The following is a 27,998-nucleotide window of genomic DNA, read 5'->3' on the forward strand; positions in this document are numbered from 1 at the left end:
GAGGTATTGTCAAAGCCAGCTTGTCGTCCGCCATCTGGCATCTGCCGTCCGGCGTCTGCCATTTGCCTTCCGCGTCGTGCTAAAACCTTGACATTGGCTCTAAAATCAAAGTGCTTCCGCCTACAACTTTGAAACTTCATATGTAGCAGCACCTTGATGAGTTCTACACGCCACACCCATTTTTGGGTCACTAGGTCAAAGGTCAAGCGCAGCCAAGCGTTGGCAATCGCTATGCGATGCTCTTGTTTTACAAAAGTTTAGTTTTCCGACATTTGGAATTGGTGTGTGTGTGTGTGTGTGTGGGGCTCTTCCCCTAAGACGCATGAGTGGTTATAACAATCTTTAACTTCACTTTTCCATTCAAACCTAATTTAATGTATACAAATTTTGTAAAGGCCATTACCCTTTCCCAGCAAACAGCTTCAAACCAGAACTGCCTGCGAGTAACTGGCAGACTGAACTGGTCCCTTTAAAACTTGAATCAGTGAAGAAAGGTCTTTAATATAATTTTATTTTCTTTGGGACTAAAGACGCATACAAGTGCGTCAGTGCTTTCCACAGGATTTGTTTGCAGACGCCCCGGCGCCAATGGGGTGGGAAGTGCATAGTCATACATGCCATACGTCCGGGATTGTCCCGGAAATGAAGGTCGTGTCCCGCAGTCCCGGAAATCTGTCAAATGTCCCGGATTTTACTAAATCCATATATACATGTACCTAAATATGTTATGCTTAACTGCACCTTGAGTCGGTGTTCCCACTAATCCGCAGGGTCTCCATGGCATTGCCTACCCAAATAGGTGACAACGCTACGTGTCAAAATCGATCAATTAACAGGGGTCCTGTTATCATATCGATTGTCTCACTTTCACAGTCAAACCGAAAAGGCGGCATTGTTTAATTTGGGTGTTAATTGGCTTTAATATACTACATTATAATTTTTCTCTGCGTAAGGGCAAAGGAGTTGTTCACACATCTGAAGATTCTTGCGGTTGTGAATTAGTCATGCGTGAATAACATTGTGTCACTATCAATCTATAGTTTCAGTGGCTTTGTTATGCCACACTAATTGGTCCGTATTGTGTTCTCCTCTAAGATAAAATCGTGGACCGTTACTTTGGAGACTTTTGATGAAAACATCGATGTTGGCCTCGTGGAAATTGTGCATTTCATGCATAGTTCAGTTAAAAAAATAAGAAATAAAATAAGAAATGTATTATATAAATTGCATATTATGTAATTTCATTTTATGTATTTCTTAACAAGTCTATCTTCTTTAAATAAAGATTTTATTATTATCATTATTATTATTATTATATGAAAACATTTATTTTTACGCGATATTAAATAAAAAACAACACACACACAAAGTGTAACTTTATCGTCTTTAAGATAATTAATTATTGAAACAATTACTGTAACGAATACTAATTAAACAAAATGCGAATCGCCTATAAGGCGGATATATTATACGATTTAACGTTGCTAGGCGCACCTTCCGCTTACATCATTTCAACGAAAATAAATTGTGACTCGGCAAACATGGCAAATAAAGATCGAATTAACGATGGAGATCATACACTTAGAAAAGATTAATGAAATTCCTGTGATAATCAACGATGCATAAAATCGATTTAGATGCTAATTACATATTTATTAGTAATGTACTCAATTTACAATGTGAAAAAAATGCGTGCCCAAAATGCATATATGTCTATACATATATATATCGCTATATGTATACATGTCCCGGAAAATCGGCAAAAGTCCCGGAAAATTGAGCGCAATGTCCTGGAATTGGTCTGAAAATTTATGGCATGTATGGCATTAGTGCATATGTGAGTGGTAAATGTGTAATCAACTGTTTTTGGTCGCCATGGCCTAGTGGATATGGTCTCCACCTTGTGACTGAGAGGTTATGGGTTTGATCACAAGTGTAAGAGAGTTCTTTAATTAAGATCTTCCCCAAAACACCAAGTAATGGTTCTACCCAGGAATCAGACTCTAGAGCGTTTCAATCAGCGTTGGGCTTTGGATGTTATTGAGCTAAATTAAATAGGTTAAAACTAACTGTTTTTGTGCAGAATATCAGCTCATTGAACTGCCAGCCTTTCAACTTTCAGGATTGCCAACATTATCAAGGTTTACATGTCACATCTGTGGCAAGGTTAGCAAGACACGCCAGCACATGGAGTATCACATGAGAGTGCATACGGGGGAGAAACCGTTTGGCTGCAGGTTCTGTGGGAAGAAGTTCAGACACCAGCACCATATGAGACAGCACACTGTGAACACGCACCATCGAGAGATGGGCCTTACCTTGCCTGGGGGCATGTGAGATGTCAAAACTGGGCCTGACCTTGCCTGGGTGCATTTAATGTGTAAACACTGGGCCACACCTCAACTGGGGGCATGTGATATGTGAACACTGGGGCTGAACTTGTTTAGGTTACATGTGATAGCTTAAAACTGGGTGAAAGATTACATGAGAATGGTATGAAGAATAGGCGTCATCTTACCTTTTGGCATGTGATAAGTGAAAACTGGGCCAGACTTTGTCTGGGGGAATGTGAACTAATACCTTGCAGTGACTCTTGCTTTTATTTAGTTTTTATGCCCCCGGATCGAATGATCGGGGGTATATTGTTTTTGGCCTGTCTGTCTGTCATTCTGTCCCAAAACTTAAACCTTGGTTAAAGTTTTGCGATAACTCTTGAAATATTGAACATAGCAACTTGATATTTGGCATGCATGTGTATCTCATGGAGCTGCACATTTTGAGTGGTGAAAGGTCAAGGTCAAAGGTAAAAAAAATCAAAGCGTCGCAATAGGGACATTGTGTTTCTGACAAACACATCTCTTTTTTTCCCAAAGGGATTCTAGCCTGTGCGGACTATACTTTATATGTACATGCATTAAGCCATGTTTTCCCAGGGCGAGCCTTAGGTACAAGTTATGTGCTCTGAAAACTAGGGCTGGTACTCATAAAGCTCCTAAGAGTAAACTTAAGAAAATTCCTTAAATAATCAAAAATTCCTTAAGTATTTTTCTCTTTCATTTTTGTGTCTTTTTTCATTTAATTGGTTTAAGTAAATTTTGCATAGAAGAACATTATTTAGTCATTATACAACTAAAATCATTAGAATTTTAATAGAAAATTGAATTTTAAAATTTTCCCTTAAATCCAGCTTATGTAAAGATTTGCCTTTGGAGCTTTATGAATACCAGCCCAGGAGATAACCTTGCACATTTAATGGATGCTGGAGTTGTTAGTTAGCATGGTTTGTTAGTGTTTTTCTTTAAATTGAAAGGGAAAACTGCTAAAATTTTACATTGCTGTGTTAGAGGTAATCGGTATGTTTGAATATTTGACATCAATGATAATATACTGTTGTGTTCCAATTTGTATTTATCATTTGTGATGTTCAAGTCTAAATTTATCACTTGTTCTATTCTGCGTTTATCACTTGTTATGTTTTTATGCTCTATATGATTTCACGATTTTTGTATAAATTGTTTTGGCTATGTACAGTGTATTTGAATTGCATTGCAATTGTGGCAATAAACATAGTTAAAATGTATGTATGAAAAAACAAGTACTTTCTCTGGACCAAATCTATCATTCTGTCATTTCATTTTCCACAACAATGTCTATATTATGTACTAATTAGTTAAAATACAGCTTAAAACAACTTCTAGGAAGATTCCTTCCAAAAGCAATATCAAAGCTGGCGATAAGAAAGCAATATCTGTGTGGTTGATAGCAAAGAAATATTTTGCCTACATGTGTCTGACAAGGGTAAAGGTTGCTGTGGCGTATTGGATTTGATGTCTCTATTAGTGATATCAAATCAATTCATTTACTGGTGATATAAAAAGAATATCTACCGGCTATATATAGGTGATATCAAAGCAATATCTATACTGGTAATATCAAAACAACATCTATATTGGTGATAAAAAAAGCAATACAATTACTAGTGATATCAAAGCAATTTGTTTACTGGTGATATCAAAACAATATCCATAAAGATGATAACAAAGCAATACGTTTACTGGTGATATTATAGCAATATCGATATGTATAAAGGTGATAACAAAGCAATATGTCCACTGGTGATATCAAAGCAATATACAAATATATATACTGGTGATATCAAAGCAATACGTTGACTGGTGCTGGTTTCAGAGACCCCAGACAGCATGATGGTCCGATCCTCAGAAGGCATGTACCAATGCCTGCTGTGCGGTAGACAGAACAGACACAAGGCTGACCTAAAGAAACATCTGCGAGTGCACACGGGAGAGAGACCGTTCAAGTGTCAAGTGTGCCAGCGAATGTTCCGACAGATACAGCACCTTAAACGCCATGAGATATCTGCTCATATCTCCCATACAGTCATGGAGTGAATAGAGATTTCTGTTCATATCTCCCATACGGTCATGAAGTGAATAGAGATATCTGCTAATATCTCCCATTAGGTCATGAAGTGAATAGAAATATCTGCTCATATTTCCCATATGGTCATGTAGTAAATAGAGATATATGCCCATATCTACCATACTGCATAAGATATCTGTTCATATGGCCCTTACAGTGATTGACTGAATAGTGCCCCATTATGCCAAAATGGGTCTTAATTCATGATATGAAATTTTTCGTTAAATGAGATGTCTTCGAAACAAAAATCCTGTTAGTGTAGACGGAAAGTTGCGTCCCTATTAGCCTGTGCAGATTGCCAGGCTATTCTTCATTTAAAATCCTTTTCTTGTTTTCTGCTGTTTTTAAAGATGAAGCTTACTTGAAATCAGTATCTTGTATAATTCTTATGTAAAAAATTATTTTTATGTAGGTGATTTATTTGCCACATCATGATTTTATATAGGATGTTTTGAGACAATTAGGAATCTGGGACTTGGTTGTTTTGATGGATATGAACATTTTGTTCACTGTGTACAGTGTTGGACTGAGGAGGCATAAGGCTTAATCATGATTAATGTTTCATTCACCTGGAATTCAAGTCAAATTTAAAAATTGTTCATACTTTGTGAAAAATGTAAAAAAACAACAGCATCTTTCTGTAGAGTGTGCATTAGTATTTGAAATTTGTTCACAAGAATGATTTAAGTTTGTGATTCTGAGTGAAGCAAAAGATAAGCTTGACTATTTTTATTTTATGTTTGTGCTAAGATTTTGTTTGAAAAGTGTTAAATTTATTTAATAGTATTAAACTGAACCAAGTTCCTGTGTTAGATATTGTTTATCGATTTGCAGTTACAAAATGTTGTATTTGTTCATAAATAGGAATACCTATTAAATCACATACATAAACCTTGTTATTGTTGAACATATTATTTTAGGTGAAATTGTATGAGATGTGATTATCGAGATACAAAGTTTAACAAGTTTTAAAGAATACAAATCTAACTACAAAATTGTAGTAGAATTTAAGAGGAAGTGAACTTAATTTTAAATCGGTCATTTAATTACATACCCTGATACAAATCAAAGCACAGATCCCAAGACCCTGTTATGTAATGTTAATGTGGATTATACAAGTTTCTTCCCTGGAAAGCGATAGAACTCAAGTATCTTGTTTTCTTTGGATTGGGAAAAACATGTAGTTTTACTATTATTGAAAAATTGATGGTGTGTTTTGTTTGGTAATAAATACTTAAAAGATTGAGAAAAAAGTGCTTTCAATATTATATTAACAAAGGTTCAACTTATAGAGCTGAATAGGGAAATTAACTTAATGCTGAAGTTTATGGCAATTTTGATTTCTTTTATTTGTTGGAAACCTTTTATTGGGAATTTTAGTCTGTCATTTGGGAAAAAAACACTTTGAGATTGGGAATAGTGCAGAATTTTGGCCCAAAATTTGAACAACAAACAACAACAATATTGAAAAATATTCTGGAAGGACTTAAAAAAACTTATCAGATTCGAATTGGAAAGATTGCTTCAGATTGAAATATCTTTGTTTAATGCTAATTTCAGAGAATACTGAAGGCTTGATGGTTCGTACTTCGGACGGTTTACACCAGTGCTTGATTTGTGGTAGAAGAAACCGAAACAAGGGCGACCTAGTGAAACATTTGCGGGTACATACTGGGGAGCGCCCGTTCAAGTGCCAAATGTGTGATAGAATGTTCAGACAGGTTCAGCATCTAAAACGCCACGAGTTTACTGCACACGCCTCGCACTTGCTGAATTTAAATATTTGAAATATGTGACCCAGAAAAACTTGTGTTCAGAAATGTTGTCATTTTTGTTCATAGAGAGCTGCTGTAAATTTGTATCACACATATTATCGCCTGACTCTGGGAAAATAGGGCTTAATGCAGGTTTGAAGGGGATGAAACTTTCCGCATTAACTGGATTTTTCACTACTTTAAAAAGAAACTTCCTCTAAACAAAAAGTACAATTCAAGCAGAAAGTGTCCTCCCTGATTGGCTTGTTGTGACTGCACATGCATTAAAGGGGCCTTTTCACAGATTTTGGCATGTTTTGAAGTTTGTCATTAAATGCTTTATATTGATAAATGTAAACATTAAATTTTAAGAGCTCCAGTAAAAAATCAAAAATAAAATTTAAAAAAGGAAAAAAAGTAACCTGCAGCAGGGCTCAAACCAGTGACCCCCAGAATCCTGAAGTAAAAACGCATTAGCCAACTGAGCTATCCTGCCAAACATACATAAGATGCGTATTTTATACCTTATATAAGCAATCTTCGTAGTTTCACAAATTTAAACGACAACAACAGAACTTATTCAATCGTTTCGCGTTGCAACGCTTTATAATTTTTAGGTTTTTAAATCGTCAAAAGATGCATATAATGGCTATATTAGACCATGGCAAATGTTCAGTAATACTGTTTCCTCACAAATATCATAACCAAACCGAAAATTTGCGAATCTGAAACAACTTTTTTCAATTTCGTCAATTTACCAAACTGTGAAAAGATCCTTTTAAGCCCTGTTTCCCCAGAGCGAGGGTTATTTGAATTATGTGTTGTACAAGGGCTTTACATTTGTGTTTTTTAAAACCAACAAGGAAAATAGCATTGACTTGTTTATACATGTAACAGGGCCTTGCAATGATAAGTTTGTTGTGTGTTTTAAGTATGTGACCTTGATCTATGTTCATAGGTATATAGTCTTACTCTTTGTGTAAAACAAGATAAGCTTGGTTGGCTGTCTTTAAAATACACAGTATTAAGAATTATAAACATGGTAAATGACTGATTTTGAAATAAATTGCAATTGATACAGGATCATTTAATGATTTTGTTAAAGTTGTAATTATATTATGTTTTTGTATATATGTGTGCCTGCCTTCTACATTATTGAAACATTTATTAAAAGCAGCATACACATTACCCTTTTGCTTTCTTTAGTATTTTTTGTACAACTTAAAACATTTTCTTGCATTGCATTATTGCAAATTTGTTCCCCTGTCAGTTAAAAACTGCTTAATTAAGAGAATCATATTTTGAGGTGCAAATTTTAATTGGATCTAAAAAATTGTTCGTTTTAAAAAACACAAAATATTGACATTCCAAAAGTGTTCAAAAAGTTGAAGCCTTGTGTTAGGCAAGTTGGTCGTACACAAAATTATTAGTATTCTCATAGCTAACATTTTTCAACCACGATACCGTAAAAACATTATTATCTGTGGGACATAAACTTTTGTTGATATGGATGGTTGACCGATCCACCAATTTAACAAAAAGACATTCAAAAGTTACCGACACAAATTACTCATTTTTCCCCCTAAAAAATAAAAAAAATCGCGAATTTATGTGTGCACAATTTTTAACCAGGTTTTGGAATTGGTCTGAAAATTTATGGCATGTATGGCATTAGTGCATATGTGAGTGGTAAATGTGTAATCAACTGTTTTTGGTCGCCATGGCCTAGTGGATATGGTCTCCACCTTGTGACTGAGAGGTTATGGGTTTGATCACAAGTGTAAGAGAGTTCTTTAATTAAGATCTTCCCCAAAACACCAAGTAATGGTTCTACCCAGGAATCAGACTCTAGAGCGTTTCAATCAGCGTTGGGCTTTGGATGTTATTGAGCTAAATTAAATAGGTTAAAACTAACTGTTTTTGTGCAGAATATCAGCTCATTGAACTGCCAGCCTTTCAACTTTCAGGATTGCCAACATTATCAAGGTTTACATGTCACATCTGTGGCAAGGTTAGCAAGACACGCCAGCACATGGAGTATCACATGAGAGTGCATACGGGGGAGAAACCGTTTGGCTGCAGGTTCTGTGGGAAGAAGTTCAGACACCAGCACCATATGAGACAGCACACTGTGAACACGCACCATCGAGAGATGGGCCTTACCTTGCCTGGGGGCATGTGAGATGTCAAAACTGGGCCTGACCTTGCCTGGGTGCATTTAATGTGTAAACACTGGGCCACACCTCAACTGGGGGCATGTGATATGTGAACACTGGGGCTGAACTTGTTTAGGTTACATGTGATAGCTTAAAACTGGGTGAAAGATTACATGAGAATGGTATGAAGAATAGGCGTCATCTTACCTTTTGGCATGTGATAAGTGAAAACTGGGCCAGACTTTGTCTGGGGGAATGTGAACTAATACCTTGCAGTGACTCTTGCTTTTATTTAGTTTTTATGCCCCCGGATCGAATGATCGGGGGTATATTGTTTTTGGCCTGTCTGTCTGTCATTCTGTCCCAAAACTTAAACCTTGGTTAAAGTTTTGCGATAACTCTTGAAATATTGAACATAGCAACTTGATATTTGGCATGCATGTGTATCTCATGGAGCTGCACATTTTGAGTGGTGAAAGGTCAAGGTCAAAGGTAAAAAAAATCAAAGCGTCGCAATAGGGACATTGTGTTTCTGACAAACACATCTCTTTTTTTCCCAAAGGGATTCTAGCCTGTGCGGACTATACTTTATATGTACATGCATTAAGCCATGTTTTCCCAGGGCGAGCCTTAGGTACAAGTTATGTGCTCTGAAAACTAGGGCTGGTACTCATAAAGCTCCTAAGAGTAAACTTAAGAAAATTCCTTAAATAATCAAAAATTCCTTAAGTATTTTTCTCTTTCATTTTTGTGTCTTTTTTCATTTAATTGGTTTAAGTAAATTTTGCATAGAAGAACATTATTTAGTCATTATACAACTAAAATCATTAGAATTTTAATAGAAAATTGAATTTTAAAATTTTCCCTTAAATCCAGCTTATGTAAAGATTTGCCTTTGGAGCTTTATGAATACCAGCCCAGGAGATAACCTTGCACATTTAATGGATGCTGGAGTTGTTAGTTAGCATGGTTTGTTAGTGTTTTTCTTTAAATTGAAAGGGAAAACTGCTAAAATTTTACATTGCTGTGTTAGAGGTAATCGGTATGTTTGAATATTTGACATCAATGATAATATACTGTTGTGTTCCAATTTGTATTTATCATTTGTGATGTTCAAGTCTAAATTTATCACTTGTTCTATTCTGCGTTTATCACTTGTTATGTTTTTATGCTCTATATGATTTCACGATTTTTGTATAAATTGTTTTGGCTATGTACAGTGTATTTGAATTGCATTGCAATTGTGGCAATAAACATAGTTAAAATGTATGTATGAAAAAACAAGTACTTTCTCTGGACCAAATCTATCATTCTGTCATTTCATTTTCCACAACAATGTCTATATTATGTACTAATTAGTTAAAATACAGCTTAAAACAACTTCTAGGAAGATTCCTTCCAAAAGCAATATCAAAGCTGGCGATAAGAAAGCAATATCTGTGTGGTTGATAGCAAAGAAATATTTTGCCTACATGTGTCTGACAAGGGTAAAGGTTGCTGTGGCGTATTGGATTTGATGTCTCTATTAGTGATATCAAATCAATTCATTTACTGGTGATATAAAAAGAATATCTACCGGCTATATATAGGTGATATCAAAGCAATATCTATACTGGTAATATCAAAACAACATCTATATTGGTGATAAAAAAAGCAATACAATTACTAGTGATATCAAAGCAATTTGTTTACTGGTGATATCAAAACAATATCCATAAAGATGATAACAAAGCAATACGTTTACTGGTGATATTATAGCAATATCGATATGTATAAAGGTGATAACAAAGCAATATGTCCACTGGTGATATCAAAGCAATATACAAATATATATACTGGTGATATCAAAGCAATACGTTGACTGGTGCTGGTTTCAGAGACCCCAGACAGCATGATGGTCCGATCCTCAGAAGGCATGTACCAATGCCTGCTGTGCGGTAGACAGAACAGACACAAGGCTGACCTAAAGAAACATCTGCGAGTGCACACGGGAGAGAGACCGTTCAAGTGTCAAGTGTGCCAGCGAATGTTCCGACAGATACAGCACCTTAAACGCCATGAGATATCTGCTCATATCTCCCATACAGTCATGGAGTGAATAGAGATTTCTGTTCATATCTCCCATACGGTCATGAAGTGAATAGAGATATCTGCTAATATCTCCCATTAGGTCATGAAGTGAATAGAAATATCTGCTCATATTTCCCATATGGTCATGTAGTAAATAGAGATATATGCCCATATCTACCATACTGCATAAGATATCTGTTCATATGGCCCTTACAGTGATTGACTGAATAGTGCCCCATTATGCCAAAATGGGTCTTAATTCATGATATGAAATTTTTCGTTAAATGAGATGTCTTCGAAACAAAAATCCTGTTAGTGTAGACGGAAAGTTGCGTCCCTATTAGCCTGTGCAGATTGCCAGGCTATTCTTCATTTAAAATCCTTTTCTTGTTTTCTGCTGTTTTTAAAGATGAAGCTTACTTGAAATCAGTATCTTGTATAATTCTTATGTAAAAAATTATTTTTATGTAGGTGATTTATTTGCCACATCATGATTTTATATAGGATGTTTTGAGACAATTAGGAATCTGGGACTTGGTTGTTTTGATGGATATGAACATTTTGTTCACTGTGTACAGTGTTGGACTGAGGAGGCATAAGGCTTAATCATGATTAATGTTTCATTCACCTGGAATTCAAGTCAAATTTAAAAATTGTTCATACTTTGTGAAAAATGTAAAAAAACAACAGCATCTTTCTGTAGAGTGTGCATTAGTATTTGAAATTTGTTCACAAGAATGATTTAAGTTTGTGATTCTGAGTGAAGCAAAAGATAAGCTTGACTATTTTTATTTTATGTTTGTGCTAAGATTTTGTTTGAAAAGTGTTAAATTTATTTAATAGTATTAAACTGAACCAAGTTCCTGTGTTAGATATTGTTTATCGATTTGCAGTTACAAAATGTTGTATTTGTTCATAAATAGGAATACCTATTAAATCACATACATAAACCTTGTTATTGTTGAACATATTATTTTAGGTGAAATTGTATGAGATGTGATTATCGAGATACAAAGTTTAACAAGTTTTAAAGAATACAAATCTAACTACAAAATTGTAGTAGAATTTAAGAGGAAGTGAACTTAATTTTAAATCGGTCATTTAATTACATACCCTGATACAAATCAAAGCACAGATCCCAAGACCCTGTTATGTAATGTTAATGTGGATTATACAAGTTTCTTCCCTGGAAAGCGATAGAACTCAAGTATCTTGTTTTCTTTGGATTGGGAAAAACATGTAGTTTTACTATTATTGAAAAATTGATGGTGTGTTTTGTTTGGTAATAAATACTTAAAAGATTGAGAAAAAAGTGCTTTCAATATTATATTAACAAAGGTTCAACTTATAGAGCTGAATAGGGAAATTAACTTAATGCTGAAGTTTATGGCAATTTTGATTTCTTTTATTTGTTGGAAACCTTTTATTGGGAATTTTAGTCTGTCATTTGGGAAAAAAACACTTTGAGATTGGGAATAGTGCAGAATTTTGGCCCAAAATTTGAACAACAAACAACAACAATATTGAAAAATATTCTGGAAGGACTTAAAAAAACTTATCAGATTCGAATTGGAAAGATTGCTTCAGATTGAAATATCTTTGTTTAATGCTAATTTCAGAGAATACTGAAGGCTTGATGGTTCGTACTTCGGACGGTTTACACCAGTGCTTGATTTGTGGTAGAAGAAACCGAAACAAGGGCGACCTAGTGAAACATTTGCGGGTACATACTGGGGAGCGCCCGTTCAAGTGCCAAATGTGTGATAGAATGTTCAGACAGGTTCAGCATCTAAAACGCCACGAGTTTACTGCACACGCCTCGCACTTGCTGAATTTAAATATTTGAAATATGTGACCCAGAAAAACTTGTGTTCAGAAATGTTGTCATTTTTGTTCATAGAGAGCTGCTGTAAATTTGTATCACACATATTATCGCCTGACTCTGGGAAAATAGGGCTTAATGCAGGTTTGAAGGGGATGAAACTTTCCGCATTAACTGGATTTTTCACTACTTTAAAAAGAAACTTCCTCTAAACAAAAAGTACAATTCAAGCAGAAAGTGTCCTCCCTGATTGGCTTGTTGTGACTGCACATGCATTAAAGGGGCCTTTTCACAGATTTTGGCATGTTTTGAAGTTTGTCATTAAATGCTTTATATTGATAAATGTAAACATTAAATTTTAAGAGCTCCAGTAAAAAATCAAAAATAAAATTTAAAAAAGGAAAAAAAGTAACCTGCAGCAGGGCTCAAACCAGTGACCCCCAGAATCCTGAAGTAAAAACGCATTAGCCAACTGAGCTATCCTGCCAAACATACATAAGATGCGTATTTTATACCTTATATAAGCAATCTTCGTAGTTTCACAAATTTAAACGACAACAACAGAACTTATTCAATCGTTTCGCGTTGCAACGCTTTATAATTTTTAGGTTTTTAAATCGTCAAAAGATGCATATAATGGCTATATTAGACCATGGCAAATGTTCAGTAATACTGTTTCCTCACAAATATCATAACCAAACCGAAAATTTGCGAATCTGAAACAACTTTTTTCAATTTCGTCAATTTACCAAACTGTGAAAAGATCCTTTTAAGCCCTGTTTCCCCAGAGCGAGGGTTATTTGAATTATGTGTTGTACAAGGGCTTTACATTTGTGTTTTTTAAAACCAACAAGGAAAATAGCATTGACTTGTTTATACATGTAACAGGGCCTTGCAATGATAAGTTTGTTGTGTGTTTTAAGTATGTGACCTTGATCTATGTTCATAGGTATATAGTCTTACTCTTTGTGTAAAACAAGATAAGCTTGGTTGGCTGTCTTTAAAATACACAGTATTAAGAATTATAAACATGGTAAATGACTGATTTTGAAATAAATTGCAATTGATACAGGATCATTTAATGATTTTGTTAAAGTTGTAATTATATTATGTTTTTGTATATATGTGTGCCTGCCTTCTACATTATTGAAACATTTATTAAAAGCAGCATACACATTACCCTTTTGCTTTCTTTAGTATTTTTTGTACAACTTAAAACATTTTCTTGCATTGCATTATTGCAAATTTGTTCCCCTGTCAGTTAAAAACTGCTTAATTAAGAGAATCATATTTTGAGGTGCAAATTTTAATTGGATCTAAAAAATTGTTCGTTTTAAAAAACACAAAATATTGACATTCCAAAAGTGTTCAAAAAGTTGAAGCCTTGTGTTAGGCAAGTTGGTCGTACACAAAATTATTAGTATTCTCATAGCTAACATTTTTCAACCACGATACCGTAAAAACATTATTATCTGTGGGACATAAACTTTTGTTGATATGGATGGTTGACCGATCCACCAATTTAACAAAAAGACATTCAAAAGTTACCGACACAAATTACTCATTTTTCCCCCTAAAAAATAAAAAAAATCGCGAATTTATGTGTGCACAATTTTTAACCAGGTTTTCCGTAGGAGAAAACTGGTTATTAGATTGGCGAATGTCGGCGGGCAGGCGGGCTGGCGGAACAAGCTTGTCTGGGCCATAACTTTGGCGTCCATTGTGAGATTTTAAAATCATTTGGTGGCACATTTGTTCACCATCATTAGACGGTGTGTCACACAAGAGAATTACGTCAATATCTCCAAGGTCAAGGTCGCCACGACCATATATTTATTTTGAAACAAGGGGGGTAACTTAACAATCAGTTCAGTTTGAGTTGTCTCCCTTTATCAGACTATTTTTTTTCAAATTGAAAACCTGGTTTTGTGACAATTTTGTCCCTTGTTTCTTTTAAACCACAAAATTTTATGGAAACGAATATTAATAATTTTACAGTATCCTAATTATGCTTTCCAGCCTTGCCTACAAAGCTGTTCACGTGTGACGTGTGTGGTAAGACCAGCAAAACCAGCACGAACCACAAGATCCACATGCGTATTCATACAGGGGAGAAACCCTACCACTGCAGGCAATGTGAGCAGACATTCAGGCAGAGACACCATCTGCAGCATCACATCCTCAGGTGGCATTATCAGCAGGGACCAGTGCCATCGCCACGGAACGACGCACAATGGGGCTTGAAATGATACCAGTTACACCACATCTTCCAGTGGCACTATCAGCAGGGCCCACGCCACCGCCACGGAATGAGGCACAATGGGGCTTGAAATGATATTACTGTACTTAAGATTGTATAGCTCGCAACCATTTTAAAGGACTTACTTTCAATTGGACTTAAAATGGTAGTGCCGTACTTTACTGTACTTAAACTTGTAAATCGTACAATCATGTATTACGGGCACCTAGGTTTTTAATTCCAAAATTGACTTAAAATGATATTGCCATACTTAACAGTGTAAAGTGTGCAGCTTTGTGTAATGGGCATTACATCAAAGTATTATACAAGCCATGAAATGAAAAAACAGGGCTTAATGCATATGCGTAAAGCGTCATTTAGGACAACACTTTCCACCTAATTTGAATTTTTGCTAAGATGAGACTTTCTTTAAGGGGAAAATATCATAGAAGCGGAAAGTGTCTTCCCAGATTAGTCTGTGCCGATTGCACAGGCTAATTTGGGATAAAACTTTGCCCACAAGCTTTAAGCTTAATTTTTAGCTCTACTGGCCATAGGCCAGAAGAGCTTATGGGATGGCATTGTGTCTGTCTGTGTGTGTGTGTAAGTTAGACTTTCTCTTGTTTATCCGAAAAAGTCCACATCTTTCATCCGATTCTTTTCAAAATTGTATAGTGTGTTGATATTAATGAGGACTCGAACCCTATTGAAAATGGGTTATATCGGAGTAAAAAGTCCAGAATTATCTCTCCTTGAATTTTAGAAAATTGTGAAATAAGGCTTGTTAACGCAATAAAGTCCACAGTTTTCATCCAATCATTTCCCAACTTGCACAGTGTCTTTATCTGAATGATGAGTCAAACCCTATTGAAAATGAGCAATATCGGATTTATAAGTCCAGAATTATCTCCCCTTGAATTTGAGAAAAAAATGAAAATCTTTGACATTTTGCCATAACTTTTGAAATATTGAAGATAGCAACTTCTTATTTGGCATGCATGTGTATCTCATGGAGCTGCACATTTTGAGTGGTAAAAGGTCAAGGTCATCCTTCAAGGTCAAAGGTAAAAACAATGAAAATCTTAAACATTTTGCCATAACTTTTGCAATATTGAAGATAGCAACTTCATATTTGGTATGCATGTGTATCTCATGGAGCTGCACATTTTGAGTGGTGAAAGGTCAAGGTCATCCTTCAAGGTTAAAGGTTAAAAAAAAAATCAAAGAGGCGCAGAAGGGGACAAAGTGTTTCGGACAAACACATTTCTTGTTTGTTTACATATTAAGTTCTATCCTTTTGAAACTTCAACGGATGTTTCATATCATCAAGGGCCAGAACCCCATTGAGAGTGAAGAAAATTTGTCCCAACTTATTGTTGAAAAGGAGCCATTTGAAGTTTAAATTTTACGTTTCTTCTTGTTTATGTGATGAATTTCCCATTTTGGGTCTGTTTGTTTAAAACTTACTCAGATTGTTCATACTATCAAGGCCTTGAGCCCTATTGATTCCAGCCAGAAGAGCAATTCAGGCCCTCATGGGCCTCTTGTTCTAAATGAGTCAACAATAATATGATTCTCTCAGCATGGATATACATGTTATACCAAGTACAGATTTTAAATGACATTTGCTGCCAGCAAGATCTGAAATTAAAAGATTAACCATTGAATGAACATGGAGTTAATTTCTTGTATTGCTGTGGAACTGTTGTGATTACTTAATATTTTGAATATCAGATACATTATTACAGTGCTTCATTATCATACTTTGAGTTGACACTTGGAAGTGATGGACATTTAATGATTTACACTGCATTTCGATGAAGTGTTTTATGATTATTTTTCATCCAAATTCCCTCCCCTTCTTTATTTATAAAAAAAATAAAAATTCACAAATGTTAACATTTGGTCAAAATTGTACATCAATTGACAGCAGTATATTTTATTCCTTTTAATGCCCCCGGATCGAAAGATCGGGGGTATATTGTTTTTGGTCTGTCTGTCTGTCTGTCATTCATTCATTCATTCATTTTTTGTGTGTGTCCCAAAACTTTAACTCAAAACAATTTATGCTTTTATTAAATGTTTAGATTTCAGATAGTCTCTTAAAGTAAAAAGTCCATTTTAGGCTGAAAGTGTCACCACAGATAAGCTTTTGAAGACTGCGCAGGCTAATCTGTGATTACACACAGCGCACTTACATAAGCACTTACATAAGCATTGTTTTTCCAGAACGAGGTTGAGGTATTACGCTGCTCATATCAGAGCTTCTAGTTATTGAAGATCAAACAACTGAGTTTATGTTTACAGGAAATGACTTATTATTTATGTTGAGATTTTAAAATTATTTCTTTGTTAATAGAACCCCCCACTTAGAATCAAAAGAAGATAACTTTAATTTGTTGATGTAATATATGTTATGCATTCTATTCCCACTATTTGCATGTATTTTTCATAATCCTACCATTATGTCATACGATAATAAATAAAAGTTGTTTTAAATCATATAAAGGTGTTACAATTATTTTGATTTTCTAAGAGACTACACGTGTGTCACTGTGCTTATCTGAGCCTCAAAGGGTTAAATTCCACTATAAAAAGGAAGCTCTTCATACTCTGTAAGTAATAGACTTCCTTTTAATAATAAAAAAATGTGGAAAGTGTTGTCCCTGATAAGCCTTAGCAGACTGTGAAGGCTAATCTGGACGACACTTTACACACATGCATTGAACCCCTTACAGAGCTCTTACCACATTTACATTGTTTTTTTACTCCCTTACAGTGTTATTATCTCAGTTTGATTACCTCCCTTACAGTGTAATTATCTCAATTTTATTACCTCCCTTGCAGTGTTCTTACCTCACAGTGGTATTACCTCACCGTGTTATTTTCTCCCTTAAAGTGTTATAATCTCTCTTGCAGTGTTATTGCCCTCCTTACAGTGTTATTGCATCTCTTACAGTGATATTACCTCCCTTACAGTGTTATTCCCGCATTTCAGGTGTGTTAAGGAAGGAGGGCCAGTTTGACTGCCCCACGTGTGGCAAGGTGATCTCAAGCAAACAGAACCTTGCCCTCCACATGCGTGTACATACTGGTGAGAAACCCTACGTCTGCAATGTGTGCAATAGACGCTTCACCCAGAAGAGTAACCTGAACTCACATCGGGTAGTCCATCTCAACCTGAATATATAGTGATTGAGGAACAAACTACAATTCTTGCAATTGATAGATATTAATGACTTATACAGTAATTTACCATGTATTATGCGCAACCATGTGTGAGAAACCTTACGTCTGCAATTTCTGCAACAGACGCTTAGAATATGAAGAGCAACCTGAGCTCAGAAATGAGTGTCCACCTAAAACTTAATATATAGGACGGATTTGAATAGTAATTTAAAGAGTGATTGAAATGTCCATCGAAGCTGAATACATATGGATGATTGGTAGAATGTTTGGAGAGTCCACCTTAGCTGTATATAAAGTGATTATTTGAAAAGTGATTTGATTGTCCATCTTAAGTTGCATACATACTTAAGATTGGATGGGCGATAGAATGGTCCACCTAAGCTGAATATATAATGATTTTTTGAAAAGTGATTGGATGATCCATCTCAAGCTGGATTTGAAAAGTGATTGGATGATCCATCTCAAGCTGGATTTGAAAAGTGATGGTCATTGCCAATCAGAATATATAATGATGCTTTAAATAGGGATTGGATTGCCCAGTAACATATTACAATATTATTGGGCAAGTGATAGTTGTACAGATTTAGGGAGTCCAGCAACAAGTTTCTGTGACTTAAATCAAGCTGAGCCAACCTAGGCCAAAAAATATTCCCTGTTCAGTGGAATTATGATTGAAAATATTTTCTTATTCATGTTAAGGCTAGTTGTGTAAATCATGTTCAGGAAAGGAACATAATGAGATTCTTAGTTATCATATTAACTAGTCTGTCTTATGTTCTGTAACATGGTATGTCACATGGTTTGTCACATTGCCAAAAGCTGCATTTTTATTGTTCAATCAAATATTTCACTTTTTTACCAACATGTGCAAAATGGCATCTGAATGTTCATTTTCTTTTGTTAACATATTCAGTGTTTGAGAAGGCAAACTCTAATGTTTGTGTATGTTAAACGTTGGTATCCTAATATGTTTATGCAAAATTACCTTGTTGTGTGCAAACCTTTGTAGATGGAAAATAATCAGTTTAATTATTTTTATGCTCCCCATGTATATATATGGGGAGCATATAGTTGCAAGTTTGTCCTTCCTTACTTCCTTCTTTCACACTTTTTAGCTCGACTATTATATATGAAATATATATATATATATAGTGGAGCTATCCTACTCACCCCGGCGTTGGCGTGAGCGTGATCGTGAGCGTGCAAATGTTTATGTTTGCGTACCGCCCCAAATTTTGTCTATGTCCCTTGACATATTGCTTTTATATTTTGCATACTTCTTTACCAACATGACCCCAACCTATAAACAAGAGCAGACAACTGTATCAAGCATTTTGTAAGAATTATGGCCTTTTTTTCACTTACAATATGCATATTAGAATATGCATATTATTGATAAATCTATGTTAAAGTTTGCGTACCATCCCAAATATTTTCTATGTCCCTCGACATATTGCTTTTATATTTTGCATACTTCTTTTTTAACAACATGACCCCAATCTATAAACAAGAGCATACAACTGTATCAAGCAATTTGTAAGAATTATGGCCCTTTTTTCACTTACAATATGCACATTATTGATAAATCTATGTTAAAGTTTGAGTACCACCTCAAATACTTTCTTACTATCATGATATTTGACCGTGACTATTGAATGACCTTGACTCAAGGTCAAATTAATAAATTTTATTTAAATTGCCATAACTTCTTTATTTATGATCACATTTAATTCATACTTTGACATAACAACACTAACCTGACATACCACAATGGACTCCACCCAAACCATCCCCCAAGCCCCACCCCAGAATCCCCCCTCAATTTTTTTTTATTTCTTTTTTCGTTTTTTTGAAAGATCATCTATTTAATGAACACACACCCACATTATACCCTCCTCTCCATGATGGCTTACGTTATGCTGTCAAGCACTTGAATAGTCGAGCGCGCTGTCATCTGACAGGTCTTGTTTATTAGATTCTCATAACGCCTTCAATATTTTACTGATTTCTTACATATTTGGCATGTAGGTACCTTGCATAGACCTCTACCTCTTTATGAGGTTTGAGGTCACTGGGGTGAAGGTCACAGAGATTTATAATAGATTTTCTCAAGGTCACACTTTTTTTCCACACAATTAACCCATATATCCACAAAGCATCATCGGGGAGCATCCATCAGTTTTACTGATATCCTTGTTATTTGTATTTCTTGTTTATTGCTCTTTAGTTTAAAAGCCTTTGTATGCTTTTTGTAAACTCAGCATCTTGTTTCACAAGAAACTGTCAATACTATTGATGTTGTTTGTGCAAAAAAATCAATAAAATAAGAAAAAATAACTGCAGTCCTTAATTTATGTTGTATTGATCATATAGTTGGAAATTAGTGAACATTGATTAAGTTTACTAAAATAAATATATGTTTGTAGTTTTCGACCAACATATTCATAGGTTTTGACCACTATTGGACGTTTTGGTTTTGTTTCAATTAGCTCATTTACGTGATGGCCAGTACTGTACTGAAATTACAATTATTTTTTATCTCTCTATTTTAATCATCAAGTTAAGTAACAAAACTATTTGTTTTATTGCCATTTCAATGTTACCTTATTCCATGACTTGAGCCTGGTTCTGAGAAAACTGGGCGTAAAGTGTTGTCCCAGATTAGCCTGTGCAGTCCGCACAGGCTAATCAGGGACGACACTTTCCGCCTAAACTGGATTTTTGCTTGGAAGAGACATCGAAAAATGTCATAAAAGCGGAAAGTGTCGTCCCTAATTAGCCTGTGCAGACTGCACAGGCTTATTTGGGACGACACTTTACGCACATGCATTAAGCCCAGTTTTCTCAGAATGTGACTCACTTCTGTATTCAGATGCACAGACTCAGACTCTCGCCGATGTTGGCACCAACTACACTTACCAGGAACTCTTGCAGTTGTCTCAAGGAAGCTCAGACTGCGTTGTTTGTGGCAAGACCTTTGCCAATCGCTCTAACATGACAAGACACTTGACACTCCATACAGGTCGGCGGCCTTTCAAATGTGACCAATGTCCCAAAGAGTTCACACAGAAGGTCCACCTGCGATCTCATATGGTGGTTCATATGAGGAACGAACTGCAGTTCTTGTAGTTGATAAAAACTGTTATTTTATACCGTAATTTACCATGTATTATGCGTAATTATGTATAACGCGCACCTGATTTTGTAATTCCAAAATGGAGGAAAGAAAGTTTTTTAATAAAGAAAAAATGCAACTTGTAACTTATCAATACTGAACAATGACAATATTTATCAGCATGAAAATTTCGTGGTTAAAAAAGACTTTTGTATACTCGTAAATTCGAGGATTTGTGATCTTGGAAATTTTTGAGAATTTAGATTGGTAATTTTCTTTTGTGTTTAAGTTGTGGTTTGGTCAACCCACGAAATCAAAGAAAATTTATGTCCCAGGAATATTAATGATTTTAGACTATTGTTTACTGCTCATATATCATTTTGTGTGCAATCCACTTCCAATGGCAGATGTGGGCAGATAAATACATGTTCTTTTAGATTTAAACTGTACATATTTTGATGCGATTTCAGTAATTATGTTTGTTTGCATGAATTTGCTCTGTGACTGGCAGATGAAATGTGATATGACATGTGTCATTTAACTTGCTAATCATGACATACATTTTTCTCTTTTTTTCATTTAAGTTGTAACATGATTATTCGTTTAAAGCATAGTATTTTTACCTGGAAGAAATAAACTTTATGCAATGCGTATTTTGTGCTCTTTTAAAGAATAAAGTATTTGATTTTACTTGCTACTAGCAAACATAATACAAATCAATTTGTTTGGCAAGATAAACTATTCATTTACCCCATTTTTCTTCATGTGTTTCTGTATACATATGCTATTGATATGTTACCTTCCATAAAAACACCAACTACATGCATATTTATAGCTTCATATCCACTATGTTCGTTTTTTCCATGTCTACAAACACAAACATGCAAATTAATAGCTTCATAATCACTATGTTTGTTGTTTTCAGGTCTACTCTCAAAGCCGTGTTTTACGTGCAACACATGCGGACATATTTTTCACAGAAAGGACCACTTAGAACGCCACTTTGCGAGACACAGTGGATACAAGCCTTACGAGTGTGATGTGTGCAACAAACGATTTTCACGCATTGACAATATGAGAACGCATAAGTTTACCATTCATGGAATAACATTCACTACATGATTAACTGCAGTTAATTGTTATGAAGAATCCTTGCCTAAGACTATGTGAAACTGTGAATTTCCATCTCGGAAATTTATGTTTAGGGTTAGGTTTGACAAGTCCTTTCAGAAACAAGCACAATTGGTGTTCATAAGTTGGCTTCTACAATTACAAAATTGTTCATTCATATGTGGACTGAATGCAATGATGTATCTATTTCACATAGATATTAAAGCAGCTATGGCAATTTTTAATAAACTGCTTTGTTATGTCCCTTACAAGTGTCGTGCTTCAACATGATTATCAATTACTGCAAAATCATTAAATATGTTGCCATGACGTTGTGTGTTTAAAAAAAACCTTCATGTATACATAATTCGTAGATTTCTGACTTTGGAAAAAAGAGGAATTTGTGTTGTTTTTTCCAATGTTCGTGTTGAATTTGTGGATCGGTTAACAAAAATTAATGGCCCACACTAATTTTACAGTACACTATGAATGGTTTTATTGAAGTTTTAATAGTAACGATTTTATTGCAGTCATGTGTCCCATCTCGGTGTCACATAATGTTCTCAATGTACTTTTTTACTCCAGGATCGCCTATTGAGACTGACAACTCCTCCTCCGGTAATGACGAGCTGCAGTGCAAGCTATGTGGGAAGCACTTCTCCACGAGGCAGAGCCTGCAGCGGCACAGTGTGATCCACACCGGGGAGAAACCCTTCTCCTGCCACATCTGTCAGCGCAGGTTCAACCAGAAGTCAAACCTGAGGACACATCTCGTTGTGCACATGAAAATATAATGTCGCAGGTTCAACCAGAAGTCAAACCTGAGGACGCATCTCGTAATGCACATGAAAATTTATCTCTTTGCATGCTGGGAAATTTGTCATCTGCTAAAATGTCATCTGCTGAATTTCTAAAATTAACATTTTCTTAGATATTTTTCAAAGAATACTATCAGAATAGCAAACAGTTTGGATCCAGATGAGATGCCACGTTCTGTCAAACCTGAGGACGAATCTTGTTGTGCACATGAACAAATAATATCCAGAAACAAAGCGCAGCAAATTAACGTGGTCTATTTGATGCAGTGACAAATCATATGAATAGAAATGACAAAGGGCATCCCTTACATACATGTTCAGTTTTATGGATTGTAAATAATATACATGGACAAGACCACAAGAAACAAAGTGGTCGGCTAAGCAAAAAACAATGACAAAAAGAGATTTTAAAACAATATTCACGATTGTGAAGAAGCAAAAAATGACACAAAAAGCATTTGTTTTGTGCTTGATTATAATAAGATGATGCTATGTCAATAGTGGTGTAAGTAAACTTGATGATTCATTAACATTGGTGTCTTCCCAGATTTTCATGTACATAACATGATGAAAGTCTATTTAATATGGATTACATTTTGTACAAAAAGTCATAGCTTTTGCATTTTATCTGTAAATAATGGCGTAATGTGTGTATTATTTTCTTACTGAGTTTTTTACAATGACGTTTTATTATAAATTTTCGGTACAATAAACCACTTGTGTTACAAAAACACTATTTTGTTTCTTGAATAGACCTACCAAAATATAACAAACACCTGTTAATTCTTTAGTTTTCAGCACTTTGTAAAAAACGCTGAATTTCTCGACTGAATTTGAAAACGAACTACAGTTGCATGAATTGTGTTATTTGAATTAATAGATTTTTAATAAACTTACATCACGACAGGGCCTTTAATCATGTTCCCCGGGCCAAAATGATCATATCGACCCCGGGTCGATTTTGCGTGTGGAAAGAATCCTTAATCGTAACAAAATGGCGTCCACACCCACTCTTAGAAAACGGTAATACATCAAATTGAGCCTCAAATAAATGAAATAATAAAAATCTAAATAATAAAAGGCAGCACACGATTCGAATCATCAAAAATCGATAACATCTGAAACTGTAGAAAAGATTGATAACCCTGTTTAAGATTGAAAAAGAAGTAAACATACAAAAAATAAACGATCCACTTACTTAAATCGCAGCTTTAATCCAATAATCATGACAATAAAATTACGAAATGCACTTCCAATACAGACAAAAAAAACGCGATTAAAGAAACCGAATACTCAGTAACTTATTTATATTATTCAAATTATTCCTATAAAAGTATCGAATACCGCATGACAAACGCACAATCTTGAATATGTTTTCGCTTTGGTTGATTTTATCTTTTGTTTTTATATTATACTGTTAAAAAACAACCGCATCCCAATTGTTGTTTCTAAAATCCAGAGAATCTAGTTTGTTTCTTCACAGAAATTACATCACACGAGATACTTCATAAATTGCGTAATCAGTTGAATGAAATTAAAGTATGAGAATATGGAACGAAAAAGGATATGTAATATAAACGATAACACACGGCAGAACTCAGCAGAACTTCTATAATCAGAAATAAGTATTACCATCCTTTAGTATTTCATTTAAGTCGAGTGACCTGTTGCCTGTACAAAACAACTATATCCCTTATACACAAACAGGTGAACTATTGCAGCTATACATACGCCTCTTACCTAGGGAAAGGGCGACATGTCCTATACAGCACAACACATACGATGCCTTTTTTTTTATGCATTTCGACTTTGTCATTCACTGTGGTATCACTGCATGTTTCAGCATCCTTCAAGCAAGCCACAACCGGCGCGATGACTGGACGGCCTACATGCTCAGTGTGTGGACGAACATTCTCCACAAAACAGAATATGGAGACCCACAGGCGTCTCCACTTCGATGACAAGCCCTTCGCCTGCAGCCACTGCGATAAACGCTTCAATACACGCTGGAATCTCAAGTCTCACCTATTGAGGCATTTGAAGGATTAATTATGACAAGTTGACCGTGTGTAATATTTTATTGGGCATTTTATGTACAGTTAATTTTTGTATGATTTTGCACAGTTTTGTAAATTGTATGGTCCACAGGTTACTCGCAATCTTATATCAAATTTGGATTTTTTTGATTTGTTGTTGTTGTGATATTTGTATTGTGCATAAAACTGAACGGCTGAGGTAGTTGTGTAACGAGATATGCATATACAACATACGTATATTATTGACTGTTTTATTTCATGCTTTAAGCCAGGGGCTGTTCTGAAGTATTGTGTTGGTACGTGTGTAGTTTTAAGTTCATTATTTTGTTTGTATTTCATTGTGTTCATATATGAGTGCATTTCAAAATATAAAATATACACACAAATATAGGTGTTTCTTGGTATGCCATAAATGAATTAACAAGTTGTGAATGCCTGCACCATTCAAATGTATGACTCTTGTAACACGAAGTTGTATTCTTATGATAAAGAAGGAAAATACACGTGAGTTATTCTTAAACAAACTATTGGTGGAGCCTTTTTATGCACCTGGTAGCGTGGCATATAGCAGTCTCACTGTCCGTCCGTCTGTCTGTCTGTCTGTCTGTCCGTTCGTCTGTCTGTCCGTCACACACGTTTAGGTTTCGAAAAATGCTCATAACTTATATGTCCCTTCAGATGTAACCTTCATATTTGGTATGCATGTGTATATGGACACGGCCTTTCTATACGCACACAAATGTTGACCTTGACCTAAGGGTCCGCGTTTAGGTTTCAAAATCTGCGTTTAGGTTTCGAAATATAATTTTTCGGGGGCATATGTCTTCTGATGGAGACAGCTATTGTTTAAAAGTAATTCCGAAAATTCAAAGAGAGTGTTCAGTTATATTCAGAACGCGCGATCTTGCAAACTGTTGAAAAACAAGTGATATCTGCAATATGCAGCGCAGTTAAAAGACATGAATATTATCCTTATTATGTTGAAGTTATAAAAATGTTACATTTTTGTAACTTTGAAATTTTATTATTTAAAAATTTGGAATTGTATAGGCTCAATATTTTCAGTGTATGAAACAATAGAAAGGACATTACATTGGTTATTTACACTGTTTATGATGAAGCTGATGTCGTTTGGCAGTGTTTATATGTGCTTGTATCACAGACATGCAGGCGAAGTATATATTCAAATACTCCGGCTTTTGTCATAGATAAACTCTGGCTTTTGCCCATGGGATTTAATTCCTAGGCTAAGCCACTTCATACAATTGGTTATAACCGAAATACTTTTTGATTTGATTTCAACCAGATTAAACATTGAATTTGCACCAACTTGCCTGTATGATTTCATAGGGCATAATATGTAAGACTTGATGTTATAAATTTGACTTTGGAATGACGTTCTGCGTTGCAGTCGTAAAGCCATCATAACAAGTGTTGTGAAGTCTTGGTTAACTGGATACATAGTAGAATTTTGTGTTGGTAATGTTGGCAGAAAATGTTACTGATAAAAAAAGAGCAGCACTATACAGTTCAAGTGATTTCTGACATGTCATCAATTGTACACAACTAATATTACTGTTTTATAACAAATTATTAAAAATATTTTTTTTCTATTATATATTTATATTAAAGTAAAATCGTATTCAATTTTAAACATAAATGTTTAAAATTCAGTTATCATTCACTGTTCATTTTTAAAAATAAATCAGAACTATTTTTTTTCCGTTTTTACAGAGATTTAATGAGTATAGGTACAGTTTGGTTGTTCCTTATTTAAGTTTGTTGTCATATTTATTCAAAATATTTAGTGTTTGAAATTGATGACATGTTCGCTGAATTTTTGCCTACGCTCATAACGGTTATTTAGGCATAAAGTGGCGAATTTCTTATTTTGAAGGCACACCTTATTAATAAATGGACTCTTACACACATATAGTACTATACCATCAGACGAAAGTGTAGCGTTTTTCAGTACATTATTTCAATCTTTAAAGCAGTAGATCAATATATATTTGCATCAAATAATTGTTTGAATAAATAGGTTAGACATTCAGATAAATAACATCATGTACACTCGATATCCCTATCGCCAAAATATGATGTTTTTTTTATTATATTACATGGACAGTGGCTATAACTTCTATAATATCATACTTCCACGATATCTCTCTTCCAGTGGCGTTTTCCCGCAGCGGGCTGGGCCAAATCCGGTGTCACAAGTGCCATCACTGCGGTAAGATGTTCTCAGACAACTTTGCGCTGACCATGCACATGCGCACTCATACCGGAGAGAAACCGTTCAAGTGTGACGTGTGTCAGGCCTCCTTCTCGGTCAAGGGCAACATGAAGCGGCATCGGGAACGGCACTTCAAAGACTTCCCGTTTAACATATCTACTGTCTAGATTTGTTATTGTGTACTGTCTACCATAGTCTTCAATTGAACTTATCTCTGGTCTATATTGTAATTGTGTTCTTTAAAAATAGTATATAATGGTTATATACCTCCTTTCTTTCCAAAAATGTGTTTCAAAAGCAACAGTGCTCGAAAAAGGGGCGTGTTCGCAGGTGTTTGTTGTTGTGCAAACAAATATAAAAATATTGAAATGATACTTGAACGTTTCCACCTAATTTTTATTATTCCTTGTGATCGATATGCATATGGCATTACCACTGCGATTTCCAATTTTTAATATGTATTGTATTTTTTATACGCTTGTAAGAACATGAATAGAAAAATACATCAACTTCATCAATTTTTGAGTGTTATTTTTAAAAACGAGTTTAGGTATACCACACTATTGTTTCAAATTCCTTGTATACACCTTTATGTATTGGAATCCAAATTATGGAATTGTCAATTCGGTTATCTGTGAACAGGTCCTTAAGTGTTCATTTTAACGACATGTATTTATGCATCTGGTGTTTATTACACCTATGATTAACATTGATCTGATCAAGACAGGTTTTTAATGTTATTTGTAAAGAGCACACTTTTCTCGTTGTACGATATGTAATAACTTATGATGTTTTTGGAAACATGGAAAAAAAAATGCATTATTTTCCTCTTAGTAGCCCATATTAACCAGGCACAATAGTTTTTCATAAATAAATTAAAATGTCACTTTAATTGCAATATCACAGTTTGTAAACTGTAAAGTCATCATATAACAAATGCAAAACGTGCATGATCAAAACTGGATACAAATATATGAAACAATGCGTATAATTTATGCTAATTGAGATCGCGC

General features: G+C 34.9%; 4 protein-coding genes across 4 annotated transcripts; all 4 read left to right on the forward strand.

The window, feature by feature from the left end:
• Positions 1–1,816: 1,816 nt before the first annotated feature.
• LOC127840035 (zinc finger protein 596-like) lies at positions 1,817–4,409 on the forward strand. Its single transcript, XM_052368424.1, has 3 exons — positions 1,817–1,844; positions 2,123–2,329; positions 4,189–4,409. Exons 1-3 carry the CDS (start codon positions 1,817–1,819, stop codon positions 4,407–4,409), a joined length of 456 nt encoding a protein of 151 aa, XP_052224384.1.
• A 3,446-nt stretch (positions 4,410–7,855) lies between these two features.
• Positions 7,856–10,448, forward strand: LOC127840036 (zinc finger protein 596-like). The gene is made up of 3 exons (XM_052368425.1): positions 7,856–7,883; positions 8,162–8,368; positions 10,228–10,448. Exons 1-3 carry the CDS (start codon positions 7,856–7,858, stop codon positions 10,446–10,448), a joined length of 456 nt encoding a protein of 151 aa, XP_052224385.1.
• Positions 10,449–10,709: 261 nt separating this feature from the next.
• On the forward strand, positions 10,710–22,689 carry LOC127840037 (gastrula zinc finger protein XlCGF49.1-like). The gene is made up of 5 exons (XM_052368426.1): positions 10,710–10,731; positions 14,262–14,378; positions 17,480–17,626; positions 20,543–20,692; positions 22,481–22,689. The coding sequence occupies exons 1-5, from the start codon at positions 10,710–10,712 to the stop codon at positions 22,687–22,689; spliced, it is 645 nt and encodes a 214-aa protein (XP_052224386.1).
• Positions 22,689–27,152, forward strand: LOC127840038 (zinc finger protein 765-like). The gene is made up of 3 exons (XM_052368427.1): positions 22,689–22,731; positions 24,557–24,731; positions 26,942–27,152. The coding sequence occupies exons 1-3, from the start codon at positions 22,689–22,691 to the stop codon at positions 27,150–27,152; spliced, it is 429 nt and encodes a 142-aa protein (XP_052224387.1).
• Positions 27,153–27,998: the final 846 nt, after the last annotated feature.

The sequence above is a fragment of the Dreissena polymorpha genome, chromosome 7 (assembly GCF_020536995.1).
Source record: "Dreissena polymorpha isolate Duluth1 chromosome 7, UMN_Dpol_1.0, whole genome shotgun sequence".
Taxonomy (NCBI): domain Eukaryota; kingdom Metazoa; phylum Mollusca; class Bivalvia; order Myida; family Dreissenidae; genus Dreissena; species Dreissena polymorpha.